General features: G+C 44.2%; 1 protein-coding gene across 6 annotated transcripts in view; it reads right to left on the bottom strand.

Moving 5' to 3' along the window:
• The window catches only part of LOC119175625 (solute carrier family 15 member 1), a 441,245-nt gene that overhangs the window by 243,996 nt on the left and 182,554 nt on the right, over positions 1-14,695 (bottom strand). The window contains exon 1 of one of the 6 annotated variants that reach the window (XM_037426530.2): positions 667-691. The exons of 4 other annotated variants lie outside the window; for them this stretch is intronic. In XM_037426530.2, coding sequence (XP_037282427.2) covers positions 667-672 — 6 coding nt within the window. In that variant the 5' untranslated portion in view covers positions 673-691. Of the gene's footprint in view, positions 1-320; positions 538-666; positions 692-14,695 lie in introns of those variants that run through there. One more of the 6 variants, XM_037426529.2, reaches the window with a different exon arrangement.

The following is a 14,695-nucleotide window of genomic DNA, read 5'->3' as shown; positions in this document are numbered from 1 at the left end:
GTGCCATGTGCTTCGTACAGCAGTAGCTAGTGGAAATTTGGAGAGCTTTAATGAAAGAACGCTTTTTAGTGAGTCAAATAAGCTTCCTTCTTTTTGTGTTTATTTTCAGCTGCCCTCGTTTGCACTTCCATGAATGAAGGAAAAAAATCTGTTTCTTTACACTCAAAGCCAGGAGATATTTAAGCTAAGGAAGGGAACGTTGATTGCACTGTTTTCAGTGTAGTACTTTAGGAACCTTGGCATGAACGCTTGGAAAGTGGGCGAACCGGCGGCAGGGATCGCACCTACGGCCTTCAGTATAACGCACCAAAATCTCTCACCAAGCGGCAGCAGTCGTTCCCTCGTCGGCTGTGCATACTGAGTTGAGAGTGTTAGTCAGCGCCTCTGGAAGCCTGGACGGCGAGTCCGCTTCACGTCTACGATGCCACACTACAGTGCAAACGGTACAATCACCGTTCCCTACACCTTCCTCCACTTTGTCGTCTGTACTGCATTGATGAGCTCCGACAGACGTGACCAGCACAAGAAAACCAGTGCGGCGTTCGGTGAGATTTCCCGGTCATGGGGCAGTCTGTCGTAGGTAATGAATCAACCTGAGAATGCAGCCGAGCAGCGAGCCGTGATTTGAGCGAAACCGCAGAGGATGAGAAAAACCGGTTCACCGACCTGCATCGTTGCTCCCCGTCCGCACGCTGCCGGCGACAGGTGTGCCGACGACGCGGCTCTGTTTACGAAGCCATGGGGAAGCCAAGGTTGCCCAACGTCCACGAGCCGGCCGCGCTGCTTTCGGCGTTACTCAAGGGCACGTGATTGACGTTACACAATCATTCACGCGGCCCCCCCCCTTTTTTATGCGACTTGAAAAGCCTCATTTGAACGCGGCATTTGCCATGAAATGGCTAGGCTATAGGCAGCGTGTGTCAGTAGGCCTTTCATTGCCTTATCGCAGAAAACTTAATTTTATTCTCCAGCGTGTTCTCGCACGTGATGATCATAGCGCACTGTCATGATAATGAATGTTGACCACGTTGTGTTTTTTGTGTTTTTTTTTACTTGCATCGCTCCTTCTTTGCTAAAACCTTGTTTCAGTCAGTGCTGCCATCTGTCTCCTCTTTTACTGGTCGTCTGCTTTGTTGAGCTGTTTTTGTGCGAAGTCTCTTTAGCTTTAAGCGGCTTTCGAAAAAGAAGAAGGCAGCAGCAGCAATCAAAATTTAGCGCGCTAGAATCAGTGCTTGTCGTCTTTTTCACATTGTGTCCTCTGAGCAATAAATAAGAGAGAACGTTCGAGAATCAAAGTAATTACTTGTTTTCCGAAGAAGCTCCACAAACTCTGCAACCAGACTGAGCATTCACAGGTATATTTATTTGTAAATAGGAGAAATCATTACCTTACTAACCACACATCTGGAATATAACCCAAGAAGCCGACTTCTGGAAATACGCAACTTGACGCATTCCTATGACGCGTTTCAGAGTGGCCTAATCTATAGGTGACATAACTAAATGGCAAATATTACAGACACTTAGGTAGGCCACGAATAAAAGGTGTGAACTGTTTACGTATTTATTGCTTGATCCACTTTCCACCAACGCTGATGCATTCCGATATAACAGCTGCGTAGTTATATCGCATTGATTAACCTGGGATCACGACGTCTCTCTATTTTTTTTTTACCTTTGACGCATTGAAAGGGACACTAAAAAGCAAAACGATTTCTCGCGTATGAACAAAGTACACTTTCATTATCCCGAAAGCATCAGTTTTACCGCAACAATTTTCAAGAAAATAGAAATTGAGCTATATTGATTTTAACCACAATTTGAATTTTAGGCACTTCGGAACACACTAGCGAAAATTTGTTGGTGCAGGCCCGACCACATTATCAGTAGAAAAAAAAAGTGTTTTTCTCAGTTTTTGGTTAAAGCGAATTTCGCTCCTTTAAAAAAGAAGAAAACACCACATATACACGCTGTAAAGTGGATGGAGGGATGACCGCCATCGAAGCTCAGAGCATCGGACGCTTTATTCGAAGATCGTAAGTTCGGTCCCTGTCTCTAGCAAGTTATCTTTTAATCAACTTTTTTTTCTTCACATTTACGTTTCAATCAATTCTGCTAGCATCCCCTATACTTTCCTTGCCTGTATTATCTCTTACTTCTCGTTAATAGTATGTCTAACGAAAGAACACGAGTATTTAAGTGTACACTTCCTTCAGGTAGAGGGATCATTGGTCAGCAGCAAGCTTTTATGTGACGCTAACCGGAAAAACGAATTCCACAATAGCCGCAATGACTATTGGCGGCGCTGATTGACGCTTCCACATTTAAATGCACATATATACCCCGTAGAGTGGATGGAGGGATGAACGCACTGTCGCTCAGTGGTAGATCATCGGACACGTTATTCAAAGGGCGCAGGTTCAGTGCCTTCCATCGGCAAGTTATCTTTTCATTCACTTTTATTTCTTCACACTTCCATTAGAATTAAGTTTGATATTTCTAATAGCATCCTGTTTGGCATTACTGTCTGTTCTGATTAATACAGAAAAGATTCAAACAGTCAAGAAGGCGCCACGTTGTATCAATGGCTACGGAGCTCAGCTGCGGACCCGAAGGTAGCGATCCCGGCGGACACATTTCGGCGAAATAGAGAAGACGCAGGCTCAAGTTTGCGCAGCGCTGTTCGCCTAGGGCAAATCTCCGGTCGCTCGGACGGGGGCCGCTCGCTTTTCCCATTGCGCGCACGAAAAACGTTGGGGCGTTTATTGCACGCTATTGACGCCGCTCCTTCATCATCCTCGAAAGCAGGCACGCTGCCTCGTGAGCTGCTACAAAAGTTTAAAAATGACGAAGAGCCGAAAAATGGCCGTCAACTTCTACTGTTTCCCATGAAAGCAGTGAGAGGAGCAAGAGTGGATTATGGCAGACCAGCCACACTTCCATGGTCCCTTTGAAGAATTTTCTGCTGTGCACAGTATTACAAACCGTTACAAGGAAAAAAAACGCGATGGCTGGGCTCACATGGAAAAAAAACAAAAAACGCCAAGCCTGCGTGAAAGGCGCCGCACAGTCAGAGCGAAAGCTAGAAGAGCCGCGGCCTTTCAGAGCCTCTTTTAAACATTAATTGGCTAACTGCTGCAAGCACGCTTGCTTTATACCAGCTACAGCATTAATTATAAAAACATTAATAGTAGATGGCATTCGCTATTCTATTTTTTGTCATTTTTCTGAGAAGCGTGGTATCCGCTAAACACTTGCAAGCAATTTTGTGCCAATTGTGTATGCATGCAGTGGCTGACGACGATGAGGAATTATGTCTGAAGTGGGTATGCGCCACAGTTAACAGTAGAACAAGAACAAGCTTTAATAGGTTGGTGCATTAGACGACCCACCCGTTACGATATTCGTATTGTGCGACGACTGCGGCTGTTCTTTCGCTTTTTTAAAACGCTTTGTAAGTCGTGTTAACGAGATTGCTTTTCCGATATCAATCCTGCCTAAGGCAAGTTTGCCAACAATTTCCAAACACCGGCATGGCTAGGTAGTGGAATACTGGGCTGGCAGCCAGCGGACCCGGGTTCGAGCCCCACTGTGTCATCGGTACTACGTTTTTTTTTTATTTCGTGCCACAGTGGTTACGGACACCACGGCGGTGGTGGAGAACTATGGCGCGGCGCTAGACCAGAATGGTGATACCATAACAGCTTTCGCTGTAAAAAAAAAAGTGCGTTTGCAAACTCAAGCTACATCAAATAGACCACCGCTGTTCATTTTGACATAGCACACTGGCTTTCTTAGACAAACATTTGTAGTGCAGCCGAAGCGGGGATTGTAAGCTTTATGCACCTTTAAAATACCGCACCGTGGGCCCTTCAAGTGTTTTAGGCTGCGTTTCGGCGCGGAGCATTCATACGTATAGATTTTGCAAGCAACACCAACCGATTAGTTAGCAAGATGAGGTGTTGCGATGATAGGATCGAATTCATGAGTTCGAGATTCTCGTATGCCCCAGTTGCATTTCCATGGGCGCGAAATGTCGAAACACCAGTGTGCTTAGACTTAGGTGCTATAATGGCAGAGAGGTCGTGTTGGTTTCTCTTATTGGAAGCGCAAGGCGGAATGACACTCAATGTAAACAGAAGTGGCGCTCGGTGTGTGCGCACCTTCTGTCCGTTGTCATCGTAGTCGTGCCTTAGACATTGAATAGATTTAGGCGCACGGTAAAAAAAAAAAGACAGGTGGCCATAATTAACCTGAAGTCTCATAACACGGCATGCCTCCCAATGACATCAGTGTTTTCGCGCCTAAAACAGTTCATCCTTGCATGCGCCTGAGCCACGCGCGATGTAAAGCTGCCACTTTGAATTCTACCCAAAAGAAAAAGAACCAAGACGGCAATAAATTTTTTGATGGTTTCGCAAAATTAGACGCAATTACCAGGGTCAAATCTCAGTGCAACCATAAACATGTTCGATCCTAGTGCGTATTGTATATTAGGACGAAAGCCTAGCGAGCTAGCAAAACAACATAAGTGACATTTGAATGAGAGAACAAACAGTCTCGTCAAGACGCGGATATTATCCAAAATAAAACCAGATCTGCAGGAAACATGCATGATCGAAGTGGGCATAAAATCCTTTTTTTGCGTGCATAATTATGCTTTCAAAGGGATATATAAAAAATAGCCCCGCCACGGTGGTCTAGTGGTCGGTGGTCTGCTGACCGCAGGTCACGGGATCGAATCCCGACTGCGGCGGCTGCATTTCCGATGGAGGCGGAACTGTTGTAGGCCCGTGTGCTCAGATTTGGGTGCACGTTGAAGAACCCCAGGTGGTCGAAATTTCCGAAGCTCTCAACTAGGGCGTCTCCCATAATCATGTGGTGGTTTTCGGATGTTAAACCCCACATATCAAGCAAACCTGTAAACAATAAATGCAAGGTGGCATCGCACTTACGATACAACGTTGTTATCATCCGATGAAAACGTCGGCAAGAGTGATACTTGTATAAAACTGAGCACAGTGCATTGCAATAAGGCCAGCGACTCAAAAGGGCACACGTGGACGATTCTATGCAAGATTGAACAAAGCATGGCTGGTCAACCTCTTAAATTTCTTTCAAAATTTCATATATTGTTACTTGATCAGTGGAAAGAAGAGCTACACAATTGGGTCTGCTGTACAAACTTTTTTCGAGGCACAGTAAACGAATATTTATAGACAGGTGGAGTGCCACGCTGACCTGCTCTGCTGATTTTTTCGAATTTCGTAATAAATTACACAAAACACATTTAAGCTACTTGCCTCAAATTCATTAGGCTATTGATATGCGTAATGGCACCTATGTTCAATTATATTTACATTGTCTGCACAGTGTTCATTTTATATACAAATTTTCAAATTAGACCTAAAAATGTTTTTCGGCTTAGTTTGCAGGCCTTTATTTCACAAAGCGTCAATGGAAGAGCAGTGGAAATTCCGTATCGTCTTTTCAACATGCTTGTTTATAAAACTTCCAAAGGTTATACTAATAGCACTTTTTAATAGAAAGATATAATCGTGCTAACTTCAAGAAAAGAGCACGCAAGAGAAACTTCTGACGACGATTAAAAAATTATTTTTGATCTTTTTATACGTTCCCCGCTTACTCTACTGCCATCAGATTTCACAATAAATACAAACATGTTGTAATATATGGTTTCACTTGCACTTACAACAAGTAAAAAAACGTCCTTGCACAAGGGTAGGCAACGGTATATCGGACTTCCTGTCCGCTAAGTGTGTAATGCAGGCCTGAACTTGGGTTTCTTAAAAAAAGCGGCACTGAAATAGCTGTTCACTGCACTGAGGAAGCCAATCTCGAAATGATTTGGAAACGACAGCAGCCATCAGTGAGGGATTACCGAGCAAGCAAGCGCGCACAGTCCATGGTCAGGTGTGAGGAGGGCCCGTCGAATGAGGCCCTTACGCAAGACTGAGCACGATTTCTGGGTCTGAAGATCGTATCAGATTTGTGATCGCCTACGACTTTTCGATTGGGCATGATATTGTATTGAGCAATTATGTCTCGCCGCTGCAAATTAGCTGTGATAAACACGGTAGTGAATGATTAGAAGTCCGTGTTGCACGCGTGGGGTTCATTGAGGCACTGCGGAATTAAGCTCTGTTGTCATCGTCATCATAATCATCATCAGCCTGACTACGCCTGCATTCCATACCTAGCGGCCAGGAAGTCCGATCTACCCTTGCCTTTCTTCGCGCAAGGGCATACTTTGACTTCCCGTAACTGCAAGCGAAACCATATAAGGCACTATGTTTTCACTGATTATGAAAGCTGATGTGCCGTAGAATAAGTGGGGAAAATATGATAAATATCAAAAGTGTTTTTTCTAATCGTCATGAGAAGTTTACCTTTGACGCTATTTATTTGAAGTTAGTGCGATTGTATCTTTTTATTCAAAAGCGGTATTATATAGGCTTTTGTAGTTCTATAAATAACCATGTCGAAAAAGTGATGCGAAATTTCGCTGCTCTGCCGTAAGTGCTTTGTGAAACAAAGGCCTGAAAACTAGGCAGAAAACGTTGTCCAGGTATAGTTTCAGAATTTTTATTTAAAAAGTTGCACTACGGAGACAACTGAAATATGAATAAACGTAAGCGTCTGCACGCCTATATATAGCCAAACAAATTTGAGGCACGTAGGTTTAGTATAGTTTGTGTAATTCTTCGCCAAATTCGAAAAATTGCAGCAGGTTATTATTATTATTATTATTATTATTATTATTATTATTATTATTATTATTATTATTATTATTATTATTATTATTATTATTATTATTATTATTATTATTATTACTGGCCATTGACGAAAAAAAAATTGGCGGATCTCACGTACAGTGGGAATCGATGATATGCGAAGCACGAATGCAGAAGATTGATATGTCACTTTAAAATCACCACAACGTTGCGATGTAAGCGAACGTAGTACGCAGCAAACGCAAGTAGATATATTATGCACACTCACGTATCTAGATAAGATGCAAGCATGTTGTTTAGAGTCGCGTAACGACGGCACCAATATCATTTGCAATACCAGCACCAGCAGTGGTAAACATGTAAATTATGACGTACATGACTTCGACGCCATAATTTTCATGTTTGCGCCTGGCATTTGTGTTAGTCGTCCATTCACATGGCGTAATACCGAATTTGGTATGTGTGATGCTCGTGAAACGGCCGTGAACACGCTATGAGCGTAGCATGTAGTCATTTTTCATATGGCACACATGTCATGATTATTGTGTTTGCACCAGTCATATATCTTCTTCACTCATTCACGTCTCGTTATACCAAATTTGGTATATGTGCACCCAGCGAAACGGCCGCGAGCACGCTATGAGCGTAGCATGTAGTCAAGTTTTAGATGACACGCCTATCATGATTGTCATGTTTAAACGTCTCATTTACCTTCGTAGTCCGTTCTCGTCACGGTGCACAAACTTCGTATATTTGAAATTAGCGAAAGGGCCTCGAACACATCATGAGCGTGGTGTGTAGTAATGTTGTTACATGACACGTATGCCCTAATTATCATGCTTGCACTAGACATATACCTTTGTCATCCATGTCATGATTATCACGTTCGCACAAGTCATATACCTTCGTCATCCGTTCACGTCCAGTAATACCACATTTTGTATGTGCGCAGCCAGCGAAATGGCTGCGAGGGCATGATGAGCGTGGCATATAGTCATGTTGTTACCATGACACGGATGTCATGAATATCATGTTTGGACGTGTCACAAGCCTTCGTAGTCCGTTCACGGCAAGTAATACCAAACTTCGTATATGTGACGCTAGCGGAACGGCCACGAACGCATCCTAAGCGTGGTATGTAGTCATGTTCTTGCATGACACATATGCCATAATTATCATGCTTGCACATATACCTTTGTCATCCATTCACGTCACGTAATACCACATTTGGCATATGTGAAGCTAGCGAAACGACCGCGAGCGCATTTTGAGCGTGGCATCTGTTGATGTTCTTACATGACGCGCATGCCATTTCTACGCTAGCACCTGTCACTTTTGATCTCCATACATCATACCGTACTAGTTTCGCAATATGTCATGTGAACGAAACCACTGCAAGAGCAGCAAGACCATGACATATAAATCATGACATTCATGACATAGATATTATGATTATCATGTTACGACTAGTTACCATGCACGTCATACAATTGTGTTACGCCATGCCGATTTTGTTACAGATCCCATTATCGAACGGCCAGGAGAGCGGCTAGATAGATAGATAGATAGATAGATAGATAGATAGATAGATAGATAGATAGATAGATAGATAGATAGATAGATAGATAGATAGATAGATAGATAGATAGATAGATAGATAGATAGATAGATAGATAGATACGGTTGAATTTGTCGATCTTGGCTAATAAATGCTTCGCATTTAATACTCCGTTATATATTCCTGACGTTTTACGTTTCAAAACCGCGATAACATTAAGAGATGAGATTATGAGAGCACTGTGATGGGGGCTCCGGGAATTCCAACCACTTGATGTGACTGAAACACTTTTGTTTTTAAGAGAAGGCTATGGTGTGATGATGGGTAATTCATTGCGGTAAACTCGAAAATCAAGTGGAAACTTTGCGTGCACTAATGCAAATCACTTTATTTTTGCCGAAATAAAGCAACAGGTTCTGCTGCCGCCATCGCGAGTTTCCCCGCCGCCTCTGATTGGTCGAAGCTCCATGACATCACGCGCGGCCCAGTGAGGACAGCTGACGGCGCTTGCTGACAAATGCCGCGCTTATCTGCTGGAATGGGGTAGTTGCTGTTAGTTTGGAGAACTTGGGAAGTCGTGACGAGTTCGCCGTACTGTCAACAGCAAAAGTTTGCGGGATGGGCAGCGCATGGCGGAGCGGCGGAAAACTGCATTACTGCGCCGTCTGCTGTGACGCAGCGTGATGTCGAGGCTACCGCACGCGGCCTCGGTGATTAGCAACGGCTCGTTCAGACAACGCACCGCGGCTGATTCTAATCTCATAGGCCGTGGCCGATATTCTCAACACCATGGAGCACGTCACGGTAGGCGGCACAGCAATGCAGTTTTCCGCGCCGCTCCAGCACATGCTGCAGATCCCACAAACTTTCTTTTTGTGTTTATAGTAAATCTGCCCGCGTGAGCGCCGATGATGCGGCACAAGAAAGCGAGTCCCCACCAGCCGCTTTCTTCCACGTCGGAAACATAGACTGTTACGTATAAAATGCATGTCAGTGCTTGATTTCGTCACTGCTTAATTCATGACAATGCTATAATTTGCATGTCAGTGCTTAGTATGTATCAGTAAACTGATACAAATACGTTCCTCCGCAGATATTAGTTCCGATAGGGAACAGCAGCATCGGTACTCGCTTTTAGCCGCGCGTTGGCACGGTCCGCGCGACGTGCGGGCATTATGTGGAAACATCTGCTGTTTCTAGATTTAAGTGCTCAGAGCGCAGCGTTGTTGATGCAGTCAGGCAGTATCACCCTTCGCAGCGGTCAAGAAGCATGAGACGGGTCAGTGCGCTACCGCAATAAAAACATTGGCCTCGTATCTGCATGTTACACTGCAAATGAAGTAGAAAGACGATAGTCTTGCGACTGGAGAGATTGAACAAAACGCTTCTTTAGTGTTATGCGCTAGTAAATTGGTGAATGGTATTCTGGAGGAGGCGCTGCGTCAGAGCATGCCTCGAGCGTGCAGCGGAGGCGAACGAGCACATCGTCACGTCACACGCGAGACATGAGCGCTATCTGGCGGTTATCTTGGAAAACAAAGCGCGCGGCGTGCGTGTTGTCTCGGATGTGATAAAGTGTAGAACGCAAGCCGACGGTTAGGTGCCACCACCGTGTCGTCTTAGCAAAGCGTTGGAAACACTTGCCGTTTCGTGCAAGCGTTGCATGGCCAGCACAGCGTGATAAACGCTACGATGCTCAAAATTACTTATGGATGCCTTTTCTAGTAAAAGACACACATACAGAGTATTAAAGTGTTGTTACGGTGCCTCAGATATGCGCAATAATTGCTTTTTAATTGACAATCGCTTAAGTATGAACGCTTAATCTTGAGCAATGTTCGTGGGCGCTGCGGATGGGGTCGGTCGTTTGGGGTATCGTCTGGTACCATTTTGGGGTCCCGTTAAGGGCAGACAAACCGACAAATGAACAGACAGACAGATAGACAGACAGACAAACAAACCAAAATTTTTGCTTCGAAGGTGCCCAAGAAAGACTTTGAAAAAGCTACACGAGCACGTGCCGCACTGTAACGCAGTGGTGACATGAGCTCGGGACTTCGCTGCAAGGTTCCATCCGATATGACGATAGTTAAAGCGCGAGAACAGAACGACGACAAAGGGACGTCGTTCTTCTCTCGCGCTATTACTGTCGTCATGTCATACCAACCAGCCCAAGCTGCCACATTTCTAAGATGCGTCCGATAGTTTGACTTATGTACACTCATTCTGCTTTTTTTCGTTACGATAGCAATTATGTACACACTCTCAGCTGGATTTTCGCGGCGTCGAAGTTGGCGTCACTCGCCGTATATATATATATATATATATATATATATATATATATATATATATATATATATATATATATATATATATATATATATATATATATATATATATATATATATATATATATATATATATATTTATATATATATATATATATATATATATATATATATATATATATATATATATATATATATATATGTAGAAAAAGAATCTAGAAGAAGACTCCGGCACGTGGAGTGTAACATGCAACCTTTTGCTTTTAAGAAAGACCTGTGAGTACGTTTTGTGCGTCATTTGTCCGTGAGAAATGCGGGACACATTTTGATCTGTTTGCTACCCTTAGCGTGTTCTTCAAATTTGTTGATACCGCGTTCATTGTTTTTAGTTTATGGCAAAGCTGTGGCTTTTTTGATGCCTTTGGTTTTTCTAATTTTTGGTCAGCGCTGCTGTAGTGGTGTGTTAAAATGCAAGGGGTATACTAGCTAATTTAGAAGCATGTGACTGTCATGGAGAGTACTAGATTTTGATTCTGCGTACTGACACCTGTGTACACGTGGTTTCGCCACAGGTGCCCATGTACGCCCTACGTCCAGATGTGGAAAGAAGGATACATACAGAACAAGAATTTCGTGAAAATTCATGATTGCATATTATTTTGCAGTTCCACATTTCTTTTTTTTTTTCTGCCGAGTGTGGTATGCTGAGTGTGGTAAAAACATTATCACCTTGATTTCAATATATTGATATGTAGCACGTCTGCCTCAATCAATCTCAGGACTGTACTCAATCTCAGGACTGTCATGACCAGCCCTATTCAGTACAGTACAGATTATAAGCAGCTGAACGATGTTGTACAGGTCGACCTTCTGAACAAGAAAGCTGTAGGGCATGAACACTTTCGGTGCCAGCAGTACGTTCACTTACAATATGCGCTTGCAAGTATTTATTGTTATCAAATCTGTCACGCATACAATGGTCGAGTTCGAGGAAGCCTTTTTAGATCAAGCGTTGTTACGCGCACAGCTTGGACTAAGATTTTCCTTCATGTGGTGGGATTCGGCTGTGACGGAATGTTACGGTAACAAATAAATGTTGTCTGGATGATCGTATGAGTGATTGTTGCATCGATGTTTATGAATTTTCATCGATAAATATTAGTCGAAGTGAAATCGAAATAAAGCGCCCGTGTTACACGATCACTTACGTTGGCGATCAAGACTGGCTGTGATAAATATTCTTTTAAGGCGCGAAGTCGACCGGTCGCTGCAACAGGGAGATCGCGTCCAACTGGGTCCGAGATCGAGCAAAACTACGATGAAAGGTGTCGGCGTAAACGTCCGCGTTCCATAGAGATTCGAAATGAGCGTCGCGGTAAGCGCGTGCTCACCAACTAACTATGCGTTGCTATGACACATAACTAGCCTTAAGGCCTTGCCTCTGTTTTTCTTTCGGCGAATTCGGACACTTGTGGTGGCGGTGAGGGCCTTTTGAAGGCGGCAACACTGAAGGAACTATACGTCTCTGTTCACTCGCACACACTTGATGGTCAATCCCAACAATTTGCCCCGCCGCGGTGGTCTAGTGGCTAAGGTACTCGGCTGCTGACCCGCAGGTCGCGGGTTCGAATCCCGGCTGCGGCGGCTGCATTTCCGATGGAGGCGGAAATGTCGAGGCCCGTGTGCTCAGATTTGGGTGCACGTTAAAGAACCCCAGGTGGTCAAAATTTCCGGAGCCCTCCACTACGGCGTCTCTCATAATCATATAGTGGTTTTGGGACGTTAAACCCCACAAATCAATCAATCAATTAATCAATCCCAACAATTTCGTCGTAGGTTGAAGTCTTTGCTTTTAACTGCAGTGACCAAGTTTGCATCTGCTCACGAGGAAACTTGTGAAAAGCGACCTGATTGCGACCAAAAGTAATGCAGTAGCCATATGCCACGTAGTAAGTCGGTATCACGAGTCCATTTTGATGCCACAGAAACACTAGTAATGAATGTCGGATGGCAAAAATATGTAATCAGAAGAAGAGTGCGGTGCGATGGCGAGAAATCTTTACGAGTGGCAGAACTGATGGTTCATTAGGAAGTATATCACAGCAGAAACGAGGCGCAACTCCGAAGCTAATGAGCTGAGCGGCCCCGGCGACCCGGCTCGATCCCTCCACTGACGTCACCACCCCACTTGAGCGCTCCGGCGTGTGCCGGGGGGCGTTCCCTTGCTCACTTATACTGCCGTTGTTGAATCGAAAAGCGCGGAAAAGAGGTCGCAGATGCTAAATCTGCATAAATTCGCGAATGCACAACCGCTTCAGTGGCCCTTTAACGCGCACTGGCGTCGCGCAGCTTGTGAGCCTCTGGCAGATTGCCTCGATCGAAACGCCACAGTCGAGATCGAACCGATGTGTCAGTAGCCGATCGCCGTAATCGTTTATTGAGCAAAGCTAATTAAAGCAGTCAAGTGTGATAACCGATCTGAATGGGGATTCTTTACCAGAAAAATAATCGGAGGCAGTGGGCGTTCACAATATATGGTGTGCCATGCAATGAAACGCGTTTATTTAGATGAAGTAAGGCGCTCCACTCCCTTTTGTCACCACCGTCTTTGGTCCGATTGGAGCTATATAGGTTCGTATAGTTACATAGCTCTGGTAATACTGCTCGTTGATACATTTTCCGTTTTGTCGAGGTGCGAATAAGGTTTTAATTGGTTAAGCAGATGAGTGCATGCGCAGCAGTGAAGTAGCATGTACAGTAAGACAGCATGAGCGAAACAGGCCAATGGATGAGCGAACAACATTAGCAAGTCCACCAGCCAACAATCTTGAGAAGCGGACATAGGTTCCTAGAGACGCGCGAATCGATATTGAAATAATGAGCCACGTGTCGGCGTGCTTTGCTGCAAAAGATCTGGCTCTGCGTGAGACGCCATCTGGCAGTAATGTGAAGAAACGACAGAGCTTTACTAGTAGGGTGACGCGCCAGGTTGTTTTAGCGAAGCTTAAGAAACACTCAATTTTCCGATAGCACAGCATTGTCAGCGCAGCGTAATAAACACTGCGGTTTTTAGAATTACTTATCCGTGTATTTAAAAAATAAAGAAACACACTGCCTACTAATTATGTGTTGATGCTGCACCTGAAATATGCGTAATGGTTGCTTTTTTGATTGACAATAATCACAAGTATGAATGCAGCCGCCAGATCAAGACGGGTGGGCGTTGAACTGTCGCCGGGTGAATAAATCGTTGGACAATGGCCAAGAGACATGCAGATAGACCAAAATTTCTGCGTGGAAGTATCTAAGAAAAGACTATTCTCTTTAAAAAATGAGAAGTCTAAAATGTTACGTGTGGGTATGTTGAAACTGTTTTGACATGAGTGACTGAGGAGTTCTAAAGTAATTTGCCGGATACGCACACATTGGATGTGAATCAAGGAAGTTGCGCAAAAAAACTAAACTAGGTATTGTGAAATCCATGAGCAGGGCAGGACTGTCCTTTCAGTCTCATTGTAATTGCTCGTCTCATGTGTTTGATTCTCTAGAGCAGTACTTTGTTTCGCGAAAAGTATTTTCTGAAGGCTGGCTGAGCAGCTGAAAATTTCAGCCTTTACCGAAATGATGACTGTGGTTTACTGAATTATGAAAGTAATGTTCGTTGGAAACTATATCAACTGGTGCAACCGAGCAGCGCAATAAACAGGAGCACGCTATCATACGTTTATGAGTTGCAGATAAAACGGAATGCGTTGCACATGCGAAACCAACGACGCTTAAATTGTGAAGCAAGTCTGTAGGCCACCCCAACGACGTTCAAAAGAACACCTTGCCCACCTAGCGCAAAGTAGGTGAACACCTACAGTCGGGTGCAACTTTAGAAGGCAGCACCGTTTTCCCCTGAAAGGCGGATGCACGAGCCTGTGCCAATAGGCACGCACTTAAGGTGACGGCATGAGCCGCACGGCCGGTGACCCTGCTGACGAAGAATATGCTGCCTTCGTTGTTTCCAGCTCATTGCGCAAACGACCGATCGTTGGCAGCAGTGTGATAAGATAGCTGAGCGTCTAGCTGCAAGAATGAGCATTTTCAGC

The sequence above is a fragment of the Rhipicephalus microplus genome, chromosome X, assembly GCF_043290135.1.
Source record: "Rhipicephalus microplus isolate Deutch F79 chromosome X, USDA_Rmic, whole genome shotgun sequence".
Lineage (NCBI taxonomy): Eukaryota > Metazoa > Arthropoda > Arachnida > Ixodida > Ixodidae > Rhipicephalus > Rhipicephalus microplus.
The sequence above is the reverse complement of the archived record's forward strand: the minus strand, read 5'-3'. Positions and strand labels throughout refer to the sequence as shown.